Source organism: Opisthocomus hoazin, chromosome 1, assembly GCF_030867145.1.
Source record: "Opisthocomus hoazin isolate bOpiHoa1 chromosome 1, bOpiHoa1.hap1, whole genome shotgun sequence".
Lineage (NCBI taxonomy): Eukaryota > Metazoa > Chordata > Aves > Opisthocomiformes > Opisthocomidae > Opisthocomus > Opisthocomus hoazin.
Window position 1 is genome coordinate 14,937,511 of NC_134414.1, and position 21,221 is coordinate 14,958,731.

Genomic DNA, 21,221 nt, shown 5'->3' on the forward strand with positions numbered 1-21,221 from the left:
TACAGACAGCTTAGCCTCGTGTTTTGTATATCAAATATTTCTGACATTAATAATGCATATTGACAAACATCAGTTTCAGAAAATGTGAGTATTTTATAAGTGACCCTACCTACGTAAAGTAAGTGTGTTAAATTCTGGGTGGAATTTGTGGGTGAGGAATTGTCCATAAGGAAAGCAGCAAATAGGCCAACTGCACTCTGTGTGCTTACTGAACATTATTGGAATCACCGTTGGTCATCTAGTATGTTGCTACCTAAAAGCGAGGTTGGTACCAGCATCAGTAGCCTGGATGGACAGCACCATCAGGGATGGGTGCCTGAAGGTGCTGCATCTTTAGCCAAGCTGGCAGATGTAGAACTGTGCTGGCTGGAAGCTTCTTACTGCTGTTACAGCGCATCTTAAATTGAAGATTTTTAAATGGTCATTTCCTACTTTCATCCCAGCTTCCAAATATTGTAGTTTAAAAGTGTGAGTGATCTCTACAATTACAGCAATGCATTCAAATGGGCATTCAGATGTCTCTTAAGTTCCCTGACTTTTCCTTTGACAGTTACAGTATTGTATATTTATATAGTAATGGTGTTACACGTCAGCTGCACTTTTTGTCCTTTCTCAGTAGGTCTGGCAGTGCCCCTGCTGTGTACTCAGCCTAATGCATAACTTCACGTTCAGGTTCTAAGATTAGGGATTAAAAAAACCAATGTGGAACAGATAAACAGAAAAAGAAAAATTTAATAATGCTTTCCGTATGCTATATGGATACTTTACAAAATACTTCAAGCTTGGTGATTAAAACAGACACACTGAGAACTACTTCTGTGTTGTCAAAGCGTAATTCATTCAAAGATACACAAGACTGGTAATACATAATGTGGAGTGAATTAGAACAAGCTTACTTTGCCAGGCTGTGTGCTGTAGCTGGGATTATGGGTTTTTTTCAATTTCTGACCTTTTTTGACCTGTTCTGCTAGGTGCAGGAAGGAGCAACCAGCTGAATCTGGTACCTGAATTTATGAGTGGGTGAGAGGCCCTTTGTACTGCAAACGGCCAGCTGGGTCCAGAGATGGCTTTTTAAAGGTCTTGTGTACAGAGTGCTTGGAAAAAGCCTGTTTGGCGCCGACCGGCATCGTTACGCACTTGGTGAGAAATTCTCTGTTCTCCCCAATCTAAGCCGTAGTGCCTCTGCACCTGAGCACTGCAGCCCCTGCCAGAGGGGACGCTCTGTCAGCCCGCCCCGTAAAGGGGTCTGGCAGACAGGTGGGCTGAAGCGCGAGAGAGGCAGTAGCAGCATTTCAGTTTGAAAAGCCATGTGGCAATCTGCAGACACAGACTAGCCCGTGGTCTCTTACATTTTCAAGGTTTATTTCACACTGCAAAATTCTTCGCTTTACAAAAGCAAAACAGGGTAACTTGAAGCTCAGTCTGTTTAGTGCTTTCTCACTCACAAAAGCAAATGTTATTCCACCCGGCAGATCTGCAGGTGGGAAAGGTGAGTGCGTTCGCAGACTCAAGAAAACACTAGTGAGATCACCTCATGTTTTCTTACAACATAGGTGAGCAAAGGTGGCTTCTCAACAAGAACAATTTCAGAACTGTATTTGTAAATACTAAATTTCAGAGTAATGCTGCTTTAACTTTTCTTCCCAGATAGACTGTTCGTCAGTGGGCAAAGTTTGCAAAGGGCTCGACACCTTTCCCAGCAAAACTGTTTATAGTGTTTTGCCCCCCTACTGATGCCATGTGCCAGTATTTCATCTGACCCCTCTAATCGTTATAGACAGCGCCCTTTTCGGTGCCCATGCGTGCTTCCTTGTTTAACAACCTTCCCTAGTAATGTCATAAAACGTGTGTTAATATCCCGGGGCAGTGTCAACAACTGGAAAAGTAAGTGGGGGAACTGTGACCAGCTTGGCGTTGTTTCAAAGTCAGTTTTGTCTGATGAAGAAATACAGTTTGTCTTCAGATCTTCAGGAAATTCCTTAGGCCCAAAAGTAGAAGCATAGGCACAATAAAGAGGATTCAATCCTTGCAATTAATTTTTTAATGTAACACTGTAATTAGACATTAAATTTATTATGCTGAAGGATGCTAATGGCTGCTCTGCCTGTAATAGGAGACTTGCTGTAGCTGAAATACAGGTGTCCTTCAAGACCGTGATCATTTCCTTTATGGGCTGATCTTAGAGGCTTGGTTGGTTAGTTGGTTGGTTGTTGTTGGTTAAGAGTGGTAAAGGCTGTAGATTTTATTAGTTAGCCGCAAAAATGTGTTCGTGCTCAGCATGAAACCATACTCTTTTTCACTTTGACCTTGGCTAGCAGAGCCGAAATCTTACCAGGTCAAAACAGCTCCATCAGACACTGCTGATTTCACGTCTAATTAGTTTGCAGGTCAGGATGTTTCTACAGTAGTCACAAACACTTTACCTTTTAGGTTTCTTCTTGCTTTCCTTGCCAATATTTTCTCCTGAGGTAGAATTGTTATTTTTGTTATGAGGCAGTCCTTGGCTAACACTCAATGGTTTCCAGTTCAATCTCTTCAGTTGTACTTGCTGAAATAAAAGGATTTTATTATTGATTGGCAAATGGATCGGAAGGCCAGTGTTCCAAAATTAACAGCGCTGTGTTAATAGCCAAGACATTCTGAACTTTTTAATATTAGCTCAAGCTTACTCATGGACAATTAGGTTTTAAGTACGTCTTTTAAAAATTTTTAACTGCGTAGAGTCCCTCGCAATCTTTAAAGTGACACTGGTTTCTTCAAGTACCAGACTAAAGGCACTATGAAAACTAAAGTCCATAGGGCCCATCCTTACACCTTTCTTCATGACTTTTGAAAGGAGGGCTCTTGTAAGGTGGGATCGGGGCAGAAGTTAGGTCCCTGCTTTGGATCACATTCTGGGAGGTGACAGAGCAACTGTGGTTTTCCTGAACTCTGCCAAATAAGCGTATTTGATTCAGACTTTGTAAAACTCTGGCTCCGTAGGAACATTAACTGGAGCCATGACGGGCTTCATCCAAATGGAAGCCTGTATGTTCTGGCATGACAGGAACATTTTCAGTAGCTACAGAAGCTTGTGAGCAGTGTGTGCAGCATGAAAACAGCAGCAGCCCTTAGAGCTGTAGGTGAGCAGCAGAAAGGAAGAGACGGCTCGAGCCAAATTCATCTCGTTTTGCAGAGTTGACACAAAGTCTGGACCATGAGGCTTAGGATTCTTGAGTGTCAGTGCTGGTCTAGTAAAATATTGATACTTCAGCTGCTTGTTGTAATATAACAGCTTAAGCAGCGCTTATTAGAGAAGAAATATAGGCCTTTTACCTACAGGGCAAGAAACCACTAGTGGATCTGCACTTACAAAGAAGGGAAGTAAACACTTAAAGTGTTTTTAGTGGTAAAATAACCTCCCGTTCCAAGGATATGCCCAGAGCTTGAGCCCAGGCTGTAGTGTGGCACCTTGTCTTGCTCCCTAGGCTGTATGTCCCTGGCTGTGGCTTAGAAGTCTCTTCTCTAATATGTGAATGTTCCCTGCAGTGCAGCCCTTGTGCTCCCTTCATCTGCTTTTCATGGCTGGTGTCTTCGCACGTGTTAGGAGTCTGGTTTTGATGTTAGTCAGTGTTCATTGATGTCTGCAACTGGATCAAATGTGAGGACAGGTGAAAGGGGGGGTTTGAGAGGAGAAGAAGAGGTGCAGTCCTCCGTGAAGTGGGAACCACTCCCAAGGGCCATTTGAGTCCTTTCCCCTAGGAGATACCCTTCTGGCGCAGACCCTGAGAGCATTGCTGATGCTCTTGACTTTGACTCGTGCCTTCTGATGGGGGGGCTATTGCAGCTCTGGCCTTTACTCTATAAGTTTTGCAGTTATCAGTGTTGGGAAGTCTTTTGTGGTTTCCGATGTAAAATGTGTAAGGTAGATGTCCTGTGGATTGTTCTGCAACTAAATACCTATTATTCAGTTGCCTCTGCTAGCAAAGAGTCGAACAGGATAACTGAACCGAGCCCTTCAGTCTTGTTTCTCAGTGTCCCTGCTTAACACCCTTACGGCTCAAATCATAAGTGAATTTTAGGCTCAAAATTCAGACTTGAAAGCCTTATAGCTTAACTGCATTCTAAGAGAGATACCTGTTAGTTTGTGTGTCGTCGACTTCTGGAATAGATGCAGAGATTTATTACACAGCCACATGAAGCAGATCAAAATGGCAGATACTGCAGCGAGAAATGCAAAGAGAACTGCTACAAAATGTAAATCTTCATAGATAATCTCTGCAGGGAGGACAGAAAAAAAGTAATATTATGTAAATGATTACAAGCAAATTAATGTTTAAACACAGGGTAAAGCCAAGAGCTCCCATCTAGTTCATACCATAAACGTTGACTATGATGGTGCCGTAGGTGTTGGTTCCATACTCCTCTGTTACAGTGACAAAATAGTAGCCGGCATCTCTCATGCCCACGTTCTGAAGCTGTATAGAGCCATTTTCAAAAGTAGTCACTCTGTCCTTGTACACCGCGGATATATTGACATAATTCCCACTTTTCCACTCAACAATTTTGGTGGTGCCCCAGCTCGACACATGCTTCCACTCAACGGTGGCGGCGCCTCTGCAAGAGTATTCAACGGAGAGCAAGATGTTTTGTGCCACGGTTGCGTTGATGTTGGGTTGTGGGACAACTAATGATACTCCTCCAGGAGCTGAAAGACAAGGGAGGGCCGTGAGTGCGGAGGTGATGCTGTGCCAACTCTCCTGGGCCTGACCCCTGGGGCGTGACTCATCCTACCCACCTCAGCGGTCTGTTTTAGGAGCGGATGGATTATGCTCTGCAGGTTCTCTTTCTTTCTGCTGACTATAAAAGGAACATACATACTTAAATACTAAATACACATTTTTAATCGGTGATGGTCAGGAGAAACACTTCCACCATACAGTACAAGTAATTGCATGTTTTTCAGTGTTTTGATACCCATGAGGCAAGAGTTTGGACGAGTGTTTTTGGGGAAGGGAGTGTAACATTTTCTGAAAACTCTGGGCAATGCTTTTGTATTCGTCAGTAACCGGCATTCCTTTAAAATCCTGCATTTAAATGGAAAGTTTAATCGCCATGGCCAAGGTAACCTATTATATTAATTAACTACCGTTCCCCAAAAGCCAGAACTATAGCAGGCTCAAGTATATGAAGACTTGGCAAGGACTTCGTCGTGTTTTCAGGATGTGTGATCAGCGTTTGAGACAACGGCTTCCTAAAGGCAGCGACTCATGTGCCAGTGCAGATAAACTGCATGTAATCACAGGTACACAGTTTCACGGGAAGTCAGAGGCTTCCTGATGATCTCCAGACAAAAAATGCACACGGAAGAATATTTCATTCTCACCTAGTTCCTGCTGATGTGATTACAGAGCTGTTCGTAACACTGTGAAGCTGAACTGACCATTTAGTTTAATGTGTAACTGCTGTAATTTCTGCTTGCGTGTGGGGATTTCTGTGTGGAGATCTGGATGAACACCAAACATCTGAGTTTCAATTGGCATACTTTTTTTTTTTTCTTCTCATTAGTAGCATGTTTGAGGCACTTGGCTAGAGACTGAAATCCTATTATCTACCCGCAAAAATCAAACCAGACAAAAGGCAGATAAAGCACAGAGTTAAGCATCACTGCTGAATGCCTTTTCCTGGTTTGGCTTGGAGCAGCTCACCCGCTCTCCTCTCATGACGTGGGAACAGCCTGGCTGCAAGAGCAGAACTGAAAAAATACTGCTGAGCTGCAAATGCCTGTAACCCAGCAGGGAGGGAGGACAAGACCCTCAGCTACGCTGAAGGAGAGCAAAGCAGGATGCCTGGGGATGCTCCTGGAGGTTCTGCAGAGTCTTCAGGGAAAAGAATGATTAAAAAAGGCAAAGAGAAAAAAAAATCCAAGGGAAAGAAAATCTTTTTTAAAAATCATATTAAAAAATAAGTACCCCCACCATGGCCAGCAAAACCCCAGAGCAACCAGAAATGGGAAGAGATGTGTGAATGAATTACAAGCTGATTTCGCTCTGTTCAAGATCTGCAGCAGAATTCAGAAACTGCTGGTTGAGGTAAGGCAGGGAAGCTCGAGAAGCCACTGTGGTTCCCAGGTCCTTGCCTATGGGACCAGCACAGGAGAAAGCCCCAGCCTCTGTGTATTTGTTAACCAAATGGGATCCAGGCTGTTTCCAGGATCAGACTCCTGGGATTCCGCCTTCCCAGCTAGCCTGTCCTGCTTCTGCGGCCGGGTCCGCTCGCAGGGACGCGGCGCTTTCCAGGCAGCGCGGCGCACCCTCAGCGAAGCTGTGCCCGGCCGTTGGGCTGGAGCACGGGAGAGACGGCGACCAGAGCTGTGAGACAGGGCTTGTGCCAGCTAGAGAGGAGAACAGACGGGAACCTCTGGTGATCGCTGCGAATTGTTCTAGCAGTTTTCTGTTCCGCGTGTTCATTTAAAGGCCTTTTGCTCCGTTTCTGACTAGGCAGGGGCTCAATGTCTCACCACGGTGACCCTTTTATGTTTTGATAAAGCCATGGCTTTGTTTTGAGTATGTGATTGCAAGGTAAACGCGAAAAAAACCCAAGACAAAACCTTCCATTAAATTATCTGCAGACACGTTCTGTCCCTATCCAGCACACAAAGCCACGAAAAGGCAACGCAATAAATATTCAAAGATAATTTTAATACACGGTGCCCCTAGACCACCTGAACTGGCCTAACCCAGCCGGATCCGCACCGGCCCCGAGAGCAAACCCCACACCCACCCGCAGCGCCCTGCATGGGGCTGTCACGCGCCGCGGACTGCGAGCCGGACCCCTCGCCCCGTCCGACGAGCGCCGAGGGCAGGAGGGTGCCAGTGCCGCCCCACGTGCCGGGGGCTCGCCCGGGCCGAGGGCCAGCGTGGCCTCGTGTGCCAGACCCGGCCACGGCGATGAGCCCCCACGCAGGGGCTCTGACATGGGGGGCAGCTCTGAAACAGGGGGGACAGCTATGACATGGGGGGGGACAGCTCTGAAATGGGGGGGAGAGCTATGACATGGGGGGGCAGCTCTGAAACGGGGGGGAGAGCTATGACATGGGGGGGGACAGCTCTGAAATGGGGGGGGAGAGCTATGACATGGGGGGGCAGCTCTGAAATGGGGGGGAGAGCTCTGACATGGGGGGCTCACGCTGCGGGGACAGTCCCTCCCCCCGTCGGTGTCCCGCCTGCGCGTCACCCCGGTGCCGGAGGGGATGGCGCGGCCCGCCCAAACCCACCGGCCGGCTCAGCCCCCGCCCCGGCCCCGCTCGCCCCGCGGGGTGCCGCGCTGGAACCCACCTTCCCCCGCCGCCGCCGCCGCCTTCCCCCGCGGGACCCGAAGCCCTCCGGGCTTGGTTCCTCCTCGCCTCGTCCCCTCCTGGAGTGGGGAGGGGGCCGGGCTGCAGCCCCCGCGCCGGCACCGCTCGGCTCCCCCGCTTGCTCCGAGCAGCGGCGGCGGGGAAGGAGCTCCCCAGCGCGCTCCCAGCCCCGCCGGTCCCGGTCCCGGCCCCTCCCGGCAGCGCTCCCGGTCAGGGCCGGGGCTGGGCAGGGCTCTGCCCGCGGAGACGCCGGGCGCGGGGCTGGGGGGAGCAGGAGGAGGAGCGGGGAGGGGGACACTTACTCCGCAGAGCCCAGCCGGCGGCCAGGCAGAGGGTGACGGTCCCCACCACGACGCCCCGTCCCCGGCAGCCCCGCTGCGGTCTCATCGGCGAGAAGCCGGCGCCCCGGGGGTTGCATCGAAGCGGCAGGGCCGGCCCGACCCCGGCGGGCTGCCCGCCCCGGGGCTCCTCCTCGCTCCTCTCCCTCCTCTTCCTCCCCGGCCCGGCCCGGCCCGTCCCGTCCCGTCCCGTCCCGCCGGGGCTGCCGGCCGCCCGCGCCGGCCCCGGGCTCTCCCCCGCCTCACGCCCGCGATCCTCCGGTGCGGCCCGGAGACGCAGCTGGCGGAGGAGGGGAGGGAGAGCCCGGCCGGGCCGCCCGCCATGGACGGCCCTGCCCGCCGGGCTCCGGCCGCAGCGGAGGAACCGAGGAGGGGTTTCTCTGGTGGGGTCGGTTTTTTTTTCTTTATTTTTCACTAACACGGACCCGCAAGGGAGATTTGGGTTAAAACTGACTTCATTGCGCCGCGGGGTCTGGCGATGGTGCGGGCGAGGTGGCGGCAGCATCGCCGTGTCCCCAAGGGCCACCTCAGCTGGCCACGCTGGAGAGAAGATGAGCCCCTTCCCCATCCCGCCGTGCCCAGCACTGGGTGCTCCTCTCTCCCCTCCACCGTTTTCCACAGGAAGTCCCCAGAAATGGTGGCCCTGCTTCCAGAAAGCGTGGGACGGTGGGGGCAAGGGAGAAACGCGGTTAGAAAACACGCCAGTGCCCCAAACATGATCGTTCACCCTCTCCCCGGGGGGGGGCTGCCACCGGCACCCCAGGAGAGCTGCACCCCCGGCCGGCGAAAGGGTTACGCGCCGGGGCGGCCCCTTCGCAGGTCTTCCATCCTGCTCCTCCTCGTGTTCCTTCTCCTCAGGTTTTCTTTCACAGAGTGTGGGTAAGAGGGACATCACAGAATGTTCGGGGTTGGAAGGGACCTCTGTGGGTCATCCAGTCCAACCTCCCCTGCCAAAGCAGGCTGCACAGGACCTTGTCCAGGCAGGTCTTGAATATCTCCAGAGAAGGAGACTCCACAACCTCCCTGGGCAGCCTGTTCCAGTGCTCCGTCACCCTCAGAGGGAAGAAGTTCTTCCTCATATTCAGATGGAACTTCCTATGCTTCAGTTTGTGCCCATTGCCCCTTGTCCTGTCACTGGGCACTACTGAAAAGAGTTTGGCCTCGTCCTCCTGACACCCACCCTTGAGATATTTGTAGGCATTTATTAGGTCCCCTTGGAGCCTTCTCTTCTTCAGGCAGAACAAGACCAGCTCCCTCAGCCTTTCCTCATAGGAGAGATGCTCCAGTCCCCTCACCATCCTTGTAGCCCTCGGCTGGACTCTCTCCAGTAGCTCCTCATCTTTCTTGAAGTGGGAAGCTCAGAAATGGACAGAGTACTCCAGATGGGGCCTCACCAGGGCAGTGTAGAGGGGAAGGAGAACCTCCCTCGACCTGCTGGCCACACTCTTCTTGATGCACCCCAGGATCCCATTGGCTTTCTTGGCAGCCAGGGCACACTGCTGGCTCATGGTCAACCTGTCATCCACCAGGACACCCAGGTCCCTCTCCACAGGGCTGCTCTCCAGTAGCTCCACCCCAAGCCTGTACTGGTGCATGGGGTTGTTCCTGTCCCAGGTGCAGGACCCTGCACTTGCCCTTGTTGACCTTCATCAGGTTCCTCTCTTCCCAACGCCTGTCCAGGTCACGCTGAATGGCAGCACAGCCTTCTGGTGTATCCACCACACCTCCCAGTTTGGTGTCGTCAGCAAACTTGCTGAGGGTACATTCTAACTCTTCATCCAGGTCATTGATGAAAAAGTTAAACAAGGCTGGGCCCAGTACTGACCCCTGAGGGACACCACTAGTTACCGGCCTCCAACTAGACTCAGCGCTGCTGGTGACAACCCTCTGAGACCTGCCATTCAGCCAGTTCTCAGTCCACCTCACTGACCGCTCATCCAGCCCACACTTCCTGAGCTTCCCTGTGAGGATGTTATGGGACATCTCAGCCTGCAGGTCAACACAGGCTTCTCAGGGCAGGTGGGAGTAAAGGGCAGCTCCCTGCACAAGAAGGGGTGGCCAGGGTCTGCCAGAGCCCTCCACATCTCCCACTGCGCCATCTGGCCTGGTGAAGCTTTCTCTGCGTACTGGTGGTCTGCGAGGATGGCAAGGGAGGCCCGAGGGGGTCCAGGTGGCCAAAGCACAGCCCTGGGCAGGGGGCCGAGCAGGAGCGGGGCTGGGCTTGCTCGGGGCTCGGCCACGGGGGACCTGCTCCCACTGGGGCTCTCCAAGAAGTGCAGTGCTGCCAAGTGCAGCTGAGTGAAATGCTCCGTGTGATGTTAGGGGTTCCTACTTGCACACCTCGGGGAGAACTTCCTAGGACTTTGGTCAGGCCTTGGCAGGAGAGGGTGCTATCCCCATGGACTCCAGGGCCCACTTTTTATTCAGGTTGCAGTAAAATCTCCAGATTCCCTGACTTTGGGTGCATCTCTTGAAGCTTCAGCAGCGGTAGTCAGATGAAGGGACAGGGGGAGAGAGGTCTGTGAGGACATACTGCCAGAGTATTTGATCTGACGTAGGTTTTGCAGCCTGCTGCAGTGCTGGGGGTGCCCGAAGATGCGGCTGCACTTCGTGTGCAGAGGCAGCCCGCAAAGTGCTTCCCCTCCACCCCGTCTGTCTGAGCTGCTCCTGGGCTTTGCCAAATCCCCTCTGCTGCGTCAGGCCAATGCCATGTCCGGGTGTCCCTGCTGAAAATGGGATTTCTGGAAAAAGCAGTGGAGCCCTTCCCCTGGGAGAGATCCCCACGGGCAAAGTTTCTTCCTGATCCCATTTCTTCATGGCAGTTTTATTCCTCAAAGCATTAAAGAAGATCTCATGGTGATGTGGCTTTATGTTGTTTTCCTTTTTCATCTACTCCACTCTGGTGAGACCTCACCTGGAGTCCTGTGTCCAGCTCTGGAGCCCTCAGCACAGGACAGACATGGAGCTGTTGGAGCGGTGCCAGAGGAGGCCACAAAGATGGTCCGAGGGCTGGAGCACCTCTGCTGTGAGAAAAGGCTGGGAGAGCTGGGGCTGTTCAGCCTGGAGAAGAGAAGGTTGCAGGGAGAACTTATAGCAGCCTTCCAGTACCTGAAGGGGCCTGCAAGAAAGCTGGAGAGGGATTTTTTACAAGGGCATGTAGTGATAGGACAAGGGGTAATGGCTTTAGACTGGAAGAGGACAGATTTAGATTAGATAAAAGGAAGAAATTCAGTCCTGTGAGGCTGGTGAGGCCTGACACAGGTTGCCCAGAGAAGCTGTGGCTGCCCCCTCCCTGGCAGTGTTCAAGGCCAGGTTGGATGGGGCTTTGAGCAACCTGGTCTGATGGAAGGTGTCCCTGCCCATGGCAGGGAGGTTGGAGCGAGGTGGTCTGTAAGGTCCCTTCCAACCCAAACCATTTTACAATTCTATGATTTCTTTCAACCTTTATTTAAATTATTTTTGAGCTTGTGGACCAGAGACCCGTTTTGGCAGCACAACGCATGTGGTATATGCTCGTATAAAATTAAATGAACTTTGAGTAATTTAAAATGTATCACACTGGTTGCATTAATTTGATCCTGTCTGTTGGAAACACAGATGTTAGTCAGGAAATTGAAGTCCAGGTCTGGAGTTCCTCTCAAATATTGAAAGTTTTGGCTTAGCAGTACAGGTCAAATATTCAGTGCTGGGATAAGAAACGAGCATTTGTTTTCAGCACCAATAATTAACAGCAAAGAGTTCTCAGATTTCTTCTTTTTAAACAGAGAATTATAAAATGTGTAGAGGTTGGGGTTTTTTAATGTAAACTGCGCTTTCAGAAATACAGTGACATATATGACAAAATGCCCAGTATTTCGAAAGCATTTAATTATGTTTGTATAAACCCTGTTTGTCTGAAATCCAGCTGGCTCCTTTCTCCCTGAGACCCCGTTGCAAGCAACACTTTCTCCCGCTGTGCTGCAAGCACCCCCTCTGCAAGGGAGGAGGTTTCTGTTAGGCAGGAACGCGTCGGGGTGTGAAGCAGCAGCAGCAGCGGGTGGGCGCCGCTGGCCGGGCCGCGGAGCCGCGGAGGGGTCGGGGCAGGCTCCCCGCCAGCAGCCTGCGGAGGAGCGTGGCCGTACGGGCTGGTGGTGGGGACCACGGGGTGCAGCCCCATCAACAGGCGACTGCAAAGTGAATCACTTGACTTCAAGGAGCACCGATGATAGCTGTGTTATTGATTAGCTGACAGTCTAACCAAATTTAACCTTGATGCTTGGCCCCTCTGAGTCCCTCCAGCGTCTGCCTGCCCCCCAGCGCCCCAAACGCAATGGGGGATGAGCTTCAGCAGGTCTCTCCTGCTGTCAGCAATGGGGTTTGAAGAGGATGCTGCAAAGGAGCCGGTGGTGCAAGGCTCTGGCAGTGGAGCTGGGAGCAAAGGAGTGTGCCCTGCCTGGCTCTTCTGCAGGGATGCTGATCTGCCGGCTAACTCAGAGTGACTTTACGGGAAAGCCGGATTGGAGTGTTAATCCTGAGATTACTTACCTTGGCATATTCACAAGGTATTTTCCTAAATAAGCTTTTTATTGAAATCCTGTCTGACCACATTCAGAGGAGGCTAATGATACGCCGCTCTATTACAGACATTTTGTCCATTAATGTTGCTTTTCTGGTTTTATTTTTCTCTGCTTGTCAAACAGCGGTTCCAGGAAACACGAGTGTATCAAGCAATATAGTACATGCTGTAAGAAATTAGGTTTTGCTGGTTTAATTACAAAGTGCCCTTAAACTAGCAGGCTCTGGGAATGGTCTACAAGCTTTGTATATTAATTAATTAATTATATATATATTATTAATATTCATTGTATATTAATTTTCCTCTCCCCTTACCATTGCTTATTTCCATTATTTTAAGGGTGTTTGTTTCCCTTCCTTCTCTTTCTCATCTGAGTCTCTCAAGTTTGACTGGAAGGCCTGACTTCTCTTCCTGGTGTCATTAATAATGGAATAAAACCACATTAACAATTGCAACAACGGCCAGATAGGAGCCAGAAAGCTCATTTTGCTCTCTAATGTGCTGCATGAGTCCTCTGAAATGCTTTATACAGAGAGTTTGCTTTTTTTTGCCTTGCCCTTATCCTTTGATGTCTTTTTGGAATCAACAAAATGCTTGACCTTGTCTTTTGCTGAAGAAAAGAAAAAATACCACCCGAGCTAAAAATTCACAGAGCCTCCAGACCTGCAATAACATTTTAGAGGTAATTTCATCCTGTGGGAAACCATGGAAGAAAATTCCGCAAAAAAACGTTAACAGGGACTGAGGGGCATTGCATTGGGAGAGTCAGAGGGCTGCAGAGACTGCTCACTGCTGCCTTGAGATGCTTGTGGTCGATGCACTGAGCTGGCAAACAGCTGGCAGAGAGCAGGGAAGAGCTGCAGGCTTCTGAACCGGCAGCAGACGTGTATGCCAGGCACAGGTATAGAAGAAAAATAGGTAACATCCTGCTGGGCCCTCCTCCTTCATGTGAAATTGGTGGTACAGGCTTACCTTATTCTGGTCTTCTAGAAGTGAAAAGAACGTTCACTGGGAGGTCCCAGTGTGTAAAAACATTCTTTCCATCCATGTAAGATGAAAAAAAGACTTCTTCAGCATCTGAAGTAGGACATGGCCAAATTTGCACTTTGTTTGTCAGTGGTTTCTTTTTCCCCTTTAGTTTTTTTGGCAGAGGCATAGCACAAAAAGCACTTCTCTTACCCCAAAATAACCAATAGCTGTAAGAGGAGAGACCAAGGGTGATCCCAGTCTGTCAGCATTCCTCCACTTTTTAAGCTGTCTCGACTGCCTGAGCCTCCTTGGTCTGCGGTTTCGGTGCTTAGGAAAACAGAGGAAAAAATGAAGTGAAATTCAACCTTGAAAGATGCAGAAATGTAGATCTGGGGATGCGCAGATGCTTAGTAGAAGGGAGACATTTGGAAACGGCTTTTATCAGATGGGAGGTGCTCAAAGCACTCCTTCCAGTGGGGCTGGCCGGGTGGTTGCATTTGCCCCAAGGCACTGTTCAGTGTCAGAAATTAAACGGGCTTTTGCTACATGGCGTGAAACTCTTCCAAGATGTCACGTCCTCAGCCCTCTACACCCTGCTGTAGTCACAGGGTTCGCAACACCCCGAGTTTCTTTAAACAGCAAACCAAAGCATGAAGTTGCTTTTTTCTAGGAAAGTTATGGCAAAGTAGAGAAAAAAATCCTTGCTCTCTTGAGTCCCTGGGGTTATCTTTGTCTCTTCCAGATGGTGTGGCAAGAGCACAGGGCACAGCCAGCACAGGGACAGTGACTGCAGGCTTGCACTACTGTAGCAGGACACATTAAATGACCACTGCAATTCAATGAGCTCTTCATCAGTGTTTTTTCCTCTCTCTCTGCCTTCCTTCCTCCTTCTTCATCAGTTCATCGTGCTCAACATACCTGCCTGCAGATGATGCCTAAGATGTTGGGGCATTGATTCTCAACACTAGCTGCAGTTTTTGTGCCACAAGAAAAACTGTTTGACCCAGAGAAGCAGTTACGGCACCAATCGGGGCAGGTGTGACAGCCATACTCGAATCCTGCAAAAGTAGAAGTAAATCTTGTAGCAGTTGGCTACAAAGGCTTTTTGGTATGTCTCTGCCGTCAAGAACTTCCCAGAGACCAAAGGAAGGCAGTGGCGGCATCCATGCCTCACTTCTACAACAACTGCTGGGTTGGGATTTCCAGCCTGGCGCAGTCGGTACGTGTCCCCAGGGACCTTGGAGACGCTGTGCCTAGTGACGCAGGCTGGCTGGCTCTCCCGGAAAGCCGTATCTGTGTCACTCGAAGGCTGGTTTGTCAGATTTTATGGTCTAGCTCTATAAATCAAAGAGGCTTAAAGAATCCCAGGCATCACTGAGTAGGTAAATCTATTATCAAAAACTTGTTTGGGTTCGTCTAATGCTGCTGAAGAATTTGAAACCTGTTTGCTGAATATTTTCAGGATTCTTTTCCCAGGCTAGAGTCCAAAAGCCCATAAACAGGGTATACTGTCTTTCTCCTCTTGCCTTGCATTCAACAGCTCAGGGTAGAAGCTCTCACCCAAGAAACAGGAGACCCAGGCCATATGTGGACACTTCTGGGGAGATGGAATGGAGAAGAATAACTATATGCCCATTTCTTTTACCCTAAAATGTTAACCCCACAGAACAAAGTAGGCTTTAATTTCAGAAAACAGAGTAATACAATCATAGGACAGTTTGGGTTGGAAGGGATCTTTAAACATCATCTAGTCCAACCCCCCTGCAATGAGCAGGGACATCTTCAACTTGATCAGGTTGCTCAGAACCCCATGCGACGTGACCTTGAATGTTTCCAGGGATGGGGTATCTATGACCTCTCTGGGCAACCTGTGATGGTGTTTCACCACCTTCAGGATGAAAAAATTCTTCCTTGTATCTAGTCTAAGCTTTCAACATTCTCATGGCTGTTCTTCAGAGACAGCTCTTCACACTCTATTTCTTACTGTAGAGGACAACGCCTCCACCCCTCCTTCCTCACCTGTCCCTTCTGAACAGCCTGTAGCCATTGATAGCCACACTCCAATCATGGGATTTGTCCCACCAGGTTTCAGTAATGGCAACTAAGTCGCAGCTTTCTAGCAGCATGGTGGCTTCCAGCTGGTGTTCCAACAACAACGGTTTGTTGCTCATGCTGTTGCATTGATGTAGAGGCACTTCAGCCAGGCTGTTGGCCGTGTCACTGTCTTAGAGGAACACCCCTTAATTCCTTTGAGATATTTCACTGGTGTTTCCACGTTGGCCCCTATTACCTCAGGAGCCCCTGGCTCATCTCCATAAGACTTTAAATGTGCTCTGGTGTAGCCAGCACACCTCAGAGCAACAGGGTGGGGGAAGATCCTCTTTCCCCTTTGAGGAAGGTGAAACCCATCCAACATCAGCAGTCCTGGTGCTGTCTAGACCATCCCATTATCAAAAACCCAAAATTGTGGCAGTGACACCAGCCGTGGACCCATATATTAATAGACTGTGTCTGTCTATTTCTTCCAGTGTCGCTGCCTGCAATTGCAAGGAGAGAGGAAAAAATTGCCTGTGCTCCAGATTCCCTTACCAACTGCCCCAAGGCCCTGAAGTCTCTTTTGATTGCCCTTGGACTAAGCATTGCAGTAAAAGTAATAGCAAAATAATAATGCATTTCTGACTAAATAAAAATATTTATGTTCAAGTTTGGTCAGGACACCAGAAGGTCAGTCATTCATACAACCCTTCACTTCACATCAATGTCTGAAGTTATTGTCTATTGTCTAGAAAAGGGCTTGGTTATTGTTACACCATACAATGAAAATATAAAAGGGGCTTTTATCATGTGTAAGAATCATCGGACCATTTTCCAAGGTACTCTCGTTCTCCTTTGCTGACCCATGGTACTTTTCGTTGTTGCTCATTAACAGTGTGAATATTTTCAATTGCAGAATTCAGCAAAGCAAATGGCGCATCTACCCACTGTGTGCAGAATGAGAACAATCTCAAGAAGGGGCCAATACAAAAGGGAGTCATGTCTTCTCTTTTTCCCCTGCGAGTTTCAATTCTATCCTCTCCATTACCAGAATAGCACAAGCTTTTGTCATCTCAAATCTCAGGATGCCCCAGATGCTCAAGCCTGTCTCCCATCTCCAATTCAGTCACTGTCCTAAGATGCAGAAGTAGTGATATGTACAGACTGGGCGAGAACTTAAGTAGAATTAAACATGAGTAATCATTAAGCAAAGCAGTAATCAAGCATGATTAAGCTGGTCTAGTTGAAATGGACCATTTAAATATCTACACTTTAGTCTCAACAGCTCTTTTTATGTGGATCGCCTGACCACCTCTCCATTTCACTTGGCGTATATTTCGTGCAAAGAATTTACTTTGACCTGCCCTGTCAGCACAGCCGTGTCCTCACATGGTCTAACTGACCTGCTGAAACCAGAAGCCTCATTTTCTGCCACTGATTTAGGCTTGCTCTGGGTTTGCAGAAAGGCTGGGCAGGGGCTGCCCATGGGGTCTCTCTGGGGATCCAGGCTTGATGCTTCTCACTGCGGGCAGCCTCACTGGCCGTGTTGGCTCCCATGTCTGGACACGGCACCTCGGGGCGGCTGGGAATACCCAGCACTGCAGCAAATCGAGTAAAGCCCCTCCGGCCCTGCAGAATGACTGCAGAAGCATGTGAGGCATGTTGCCTTTCAAATAATGACCATGATTGAGCAATGGTGGTGTAATTGTGGTGTCTCCCGTGGAAGCAAGTGTGGGTAACTCAGGGCAGTCAAAGCTCACACCCTTGCACATGTACCATGGGTGGTTTCTTCCTGGAGCACCACAGATGTCACAAGGTCAGTTATAGCCCTGGCCCTACTCCTCACCTCAGCCTGTGTGTGGGGAGGACTTAGTAACTGCTCCAAACATATTAGAGATGGAAACTTCATTTCTTTTTCGCCTCTATTTTGCAGGAGTGCAGTGTGGGTGGGTGGCAGGTGGTGGAGGTCATGCAGCACCGTCACTGACAGCAGAAGACCTCCCAACAACTTCATCAGAGGCACCTAGTGCATGGTGACCTGGGATGGGCTGCGGATGCCTTGCCAGGGCCCAAAGGCCACTGGCCGCTTGGGGACATGTATATCTGACTAGAAAGTCACAGGTGGTGGTGCTTGGTGGCAGTCAGCCTCTCCTGTTGAGGACGCTTCTGGTGATACTGGGAGAGCCACGTTCAGGGTGTGCGGAAAGGCGTGCGCTGAAAGGGAATCGCTGGTTTGTGTTACTTGGGGCTGTGCTTAGGTGGTGCTAGAGAGTAAAGAGTAAAGACCTCTCTGCGATTTGGGCGTCTGGATGGGGAGTTTGGCCACATTTTTCCCTAAAACATCTTGTGAAGAGTGGTGATCGAGTGGACTCAACACGGCCCAATAAGGCACATCGCACAGGACACAGCAGGGCTGCAATGTTTAAGGAGAAAGACTCTTAAATTGTCTTAGCATTTTAGTACTGTCTCAAAACTTGATCTGAAGAACAGGAGACCGTCCAGTTTTGTCCAGTGACAAAATCCTTGCCTGGCACTCCCAGCAGAGGGGTATTAAGAGTGATACAGTCCAAATAAGAATTCACAGACCAAACAGTGGCTTATTCATTCTCTCACCTACAAGACCACTGCTAGGTGAGTGGCAAGTGCAGCCTTTATCCTACCTTTGCTGCTGGTCCTATTTCTTCCAGCTTCCCAAGAAACCTCTTTCTTCTCTCTTGCCGTGCAAATCAGGATTGACACCAGGGGTTTGCATTGCCCTGCAAGTCGTGTGGAAGAGAGGAGAACTGGGTAGGGTGGTGTTCATCTTTGGCAGAGGATGGCAGGGCTTCTCCTGTATTGAATGTCCCTACAGGAATTTGGAGCCTGGGTGAGTGTTAGCACCATGTTCACCTGTGTAAGCATCCACCAGCTGGGTAAGCAACCTTGGGTGTTTTATAGCCCTGGTGCACAGAGCATTTGTGTAAGGGCTCTCGGACATTGTGCTTGCTTTACAAAAAAATGTGTAGGACCTACAATTTGGTCCTTTATAGCAACAGGGTCAGTGTATGATGGTGTTGGACTCCACAGTGGAAGTACAGCTAGAAATTCCAGGTTTTATATCCAACTAGCCAATTTTAAGTTTTGCTGTTGGTTTTAACAGTAGTGTGCCAATCTGACAGACATTATCTCCACTGAAAAGTTAAAAGCAAAGTTAAAAGCAAGGTCTAACATGGCCAAATCTAGGTTATGTGTTGCAAGCTGTAGCCCCTCGCCTTTTCTACAGCCTTCCTCAGCTGTGGTCTCACCACTTTGTGGTGTTCTTTTTGAGCTCCCAAGAAGAAGCTACACAGCAGCATGTGCAGCTGATCAGCACAGAGCCTTGTCCAAAGCCCCAGGATTTTCTGAAGCTTCATGTGTGCACACTGACCCTCACATGCAGAGGCACCCCAGCAAGACCATGACCTCAGTTTCTGTAGTATTTCCTAGATTTGAATCGCCATGATGAAGGGAATGGGATTAGTCCAGTAAATCAAGTTACACATGGACTTAAAAGAAGTGCTTGGTCCTAAGGACAGTGAGCAGGGCCAGTTCATCTAGTGCTTTTGAAAGGTTTGCCCAGCCTTCGCCTACTTTAAACAGCATTTAATTTTTTCTGTGGGTTTTACTTTTCCAAGAGGCCTTTTAGTTCTCTGAGTTCTCTGTTTTCTGCAAATTTAAGTTTAACCGTATATTTCTGTATCCTAGCTTTCTATTTGAAATGTCTAAACAATTCTCTAGATCTGGAAGGGCTTTGGAAAGGTGGTCTCTTAATGAACTGATGTAGAAACATCAATACAGCAACTGGGGAAAAATATTTGGTATGCAATGCTTATTGATCTCTGATCCTCATTAAATGTTTGATGTTTGATTCCTGCTTTTGGGAAAACTGTTGAAACTTCTGAAAATTTCAGAAATCTTCCAAGAACACTGTAGAAGATTTTATGATGTAGAATCCACCTCAATCCTTGGCAAATTGTTCTAACATTTAGAAGACCTTAAAAGGTTTTTAAAAGCTGAGCCTCATTTGTAGTCCGAATTTGTCTAGTTTTAACTTCCAGATGTTGGATCTTGTCATAAGCGCTGACTGTGAGAAAAGAGATATTATCAAAGTAACAGGAACATGCTCTGGATATGATTCATCTCATCTAAATTTCAGCATAACAGTACATAGCATCATTTGGGTCTTCCTTGCAGGACAACACAGGCAATAGTCAGTTTTAGATAGTGATTTGCCTGATCTGCCTACAGATATCTGTGTTCGACTGTCCATTAGCCCACACTGAAGTGCGTCTCGTTTGTTTACCCAGCTGAGCAGATGATGTGGACTGCTCCTGGTTGCCTACTCAGTCACTGATAAGTGCAGTTCAATAGGATGATGCCAAGAATCAGCCTCACTAGAGATTCAGCTACTGGATGATAATTTCCTACTTGTAATCACATTTCAAGAGCTGTCAGTTAGCCAGCTGTTAATCCACCTAATGTACATGGCATTGATTTTGTATTGTGCTTGTTTCTTAATCAAATTTCTGTCTGATACCATCTTAGATGCTCCACAGGAGATGAGGTCTAAAAATGGCATGGAAAACTAAGACAATGGAAGCCTCAGAGTATCTCAGTAGATCCTGCTGGCCCAGGCAACAGTAGAGTGCTGCCCTGAAGCTGGTGTTTGCTCCTTTAAGTCTGTCTACTGCAAATATTTTATCCTCTCAGTCCAGTCCCAAGTCCTGGGCCACTGACTGTCCACTTCGTGTGAATGTTAGTGCATTCCCTGTGTCTTTTTTGGAGTGAAGCAACTGGTTTCTTCAAAATCGAAACTCGGGTGCTATTCTGGAGAAAGTTCACTCCAGACAACTCCAGAGGATGGAGATTGAACTAGATTTGACTCTTCCAGCTTCTGCAGTCTTCTACTTCTCTTACAACAGGCTTTGCACCCTCAAACATCCCCGAAAGTCTGGTTGCATTGGCCTAGGGGCGCAGGACTGCTCCATCATGCAGGAACATTTAGTCATGTAGACATAAGCTTCGAGTACGCTGGGTCTTCTCCCTGGCCCGTGGAGTGATCCAGCACAAGCAATGTCCAAGAAGCTCTTCATCTTCTTTGAAATAGCTGACCAAAATCCAGTCCAGTCACTCTTTTAATCTGGAAGCTCTTTTCCCCATTTTTAGAAACTTTCTGCTCATTGTCATGCACAAACCACACCACCACCAGAAGCCTTGAAGAGTCCTTATCACACCCATATTCACATAAATGATCCAGACCATTCTGGCCTTTCTGTCCCAGCTTTCGTAAACAATTGTGTGCAGCTGTCTACGCTGGACTTCTGTTATCTTGGACAATTTTGGGTCCAGATCATTTTACAGCAGTAAAGTGATAACTTTCAAATGAAGACTTTTTAGTATTCAACCGCTTATTATTACCAATTACTAAAGCGGGAACATATCTGAAAGGAGCCCCAGTCCACCTGACCGAAGGGATGCTGCTGCTGAAGGAGTTCAGTTTCTTGATCCTGCCACAAGACTGCCAATGCTCTCTGCCAGGGTCCCAGAACAACAGAGCGAGTGAGGTGGGAAGGCACGTCTGGGAATGATTTAGGCCAACACCCTGCTCAGAGCAGAGTCCGTGAGAGCAGGTTGCTCAGACCTGTGTCCAGTTGGCTTTGAATATCTCCAAGGATGGAGACTGCACAAGGTCTCTGGGTGACCTGTTCCAGTGTCTGACCACACTCACAGTGAAAAGGACTTTTCTTACGGATTATCCTGTGTTTCAGTGTGTGCCCATTGCCTCTTGTCCTCTCACTGGGCACCACTGAGAAGAGTCTGGCTCTGTCTTCATTTCCCCCTCCTTCAGGTATCTATGTACACTGCTAAGATCCCCCAGAGCCTGCTCTTCTGCAGGCTGAACAGTCCCAGCTCTCTCATCATAGGAGAGATGTTCCAAGCCCTGAATCATCTTCACAGTCTTTCAGTGGAC

The 21,221-nt window shown here is 48.9% G+C and overlaps 1 protein-coding gene across 1 annotated transcript; it reads right to left on the reverse strand.

Moving 5' to 3' along the window:
• Nucleotides 1–2,377: 2,377 nt before the first annotated feature.
• Nucleotides 2,378–7,723, reverse strand: VSTM5 (V-set and transmembrane domain containing 5). The gene is made up of 4 exons (XM_075425933.1): nucleotides 7,639–7,723; nucleotides 4,358–4,687; nucleotides 4,117–4,257; nucleotides 2,378–2,548 (listed from the first exon to the last, which is right to left on the reverse strand). Exons 1-4 carry the CDS (start codon nucleotides 7,721–7,723, stop codon nucleotides 2,505–2,507), a joined length of 600 nt encoding a protein of 199 aa, XP_075282048.1. The 3' UTR covers nucleotides 2,378–2,504.
• Nucleotides 7,724–21,221: the final 13,498 nt, after the last annotated feature.

Coding starts and splice junctions, on each gene's coding strand:
- VSTM5 (XM_075425933.1), bottom strand. CDS start 7,723: ATGAGACCGCAGCGGGGCTGCCGGGGACGGGGCGTCGTGGTGGGGACC. Junction 4,688..7,638: donor CGCCGGCTGGGCTCTGCGGA/GTAAGTGTCCCC, acceptor CTTGTCTTTCAG/CTCCTGGAGGAGTATCATTA. Junction 2,549..4,116: donor GACGACACACAAACTAACAG/GTATCTCTCTTA, acceptor CTTTTATTTCAG/CAAGTACAACTGAAGAGATT.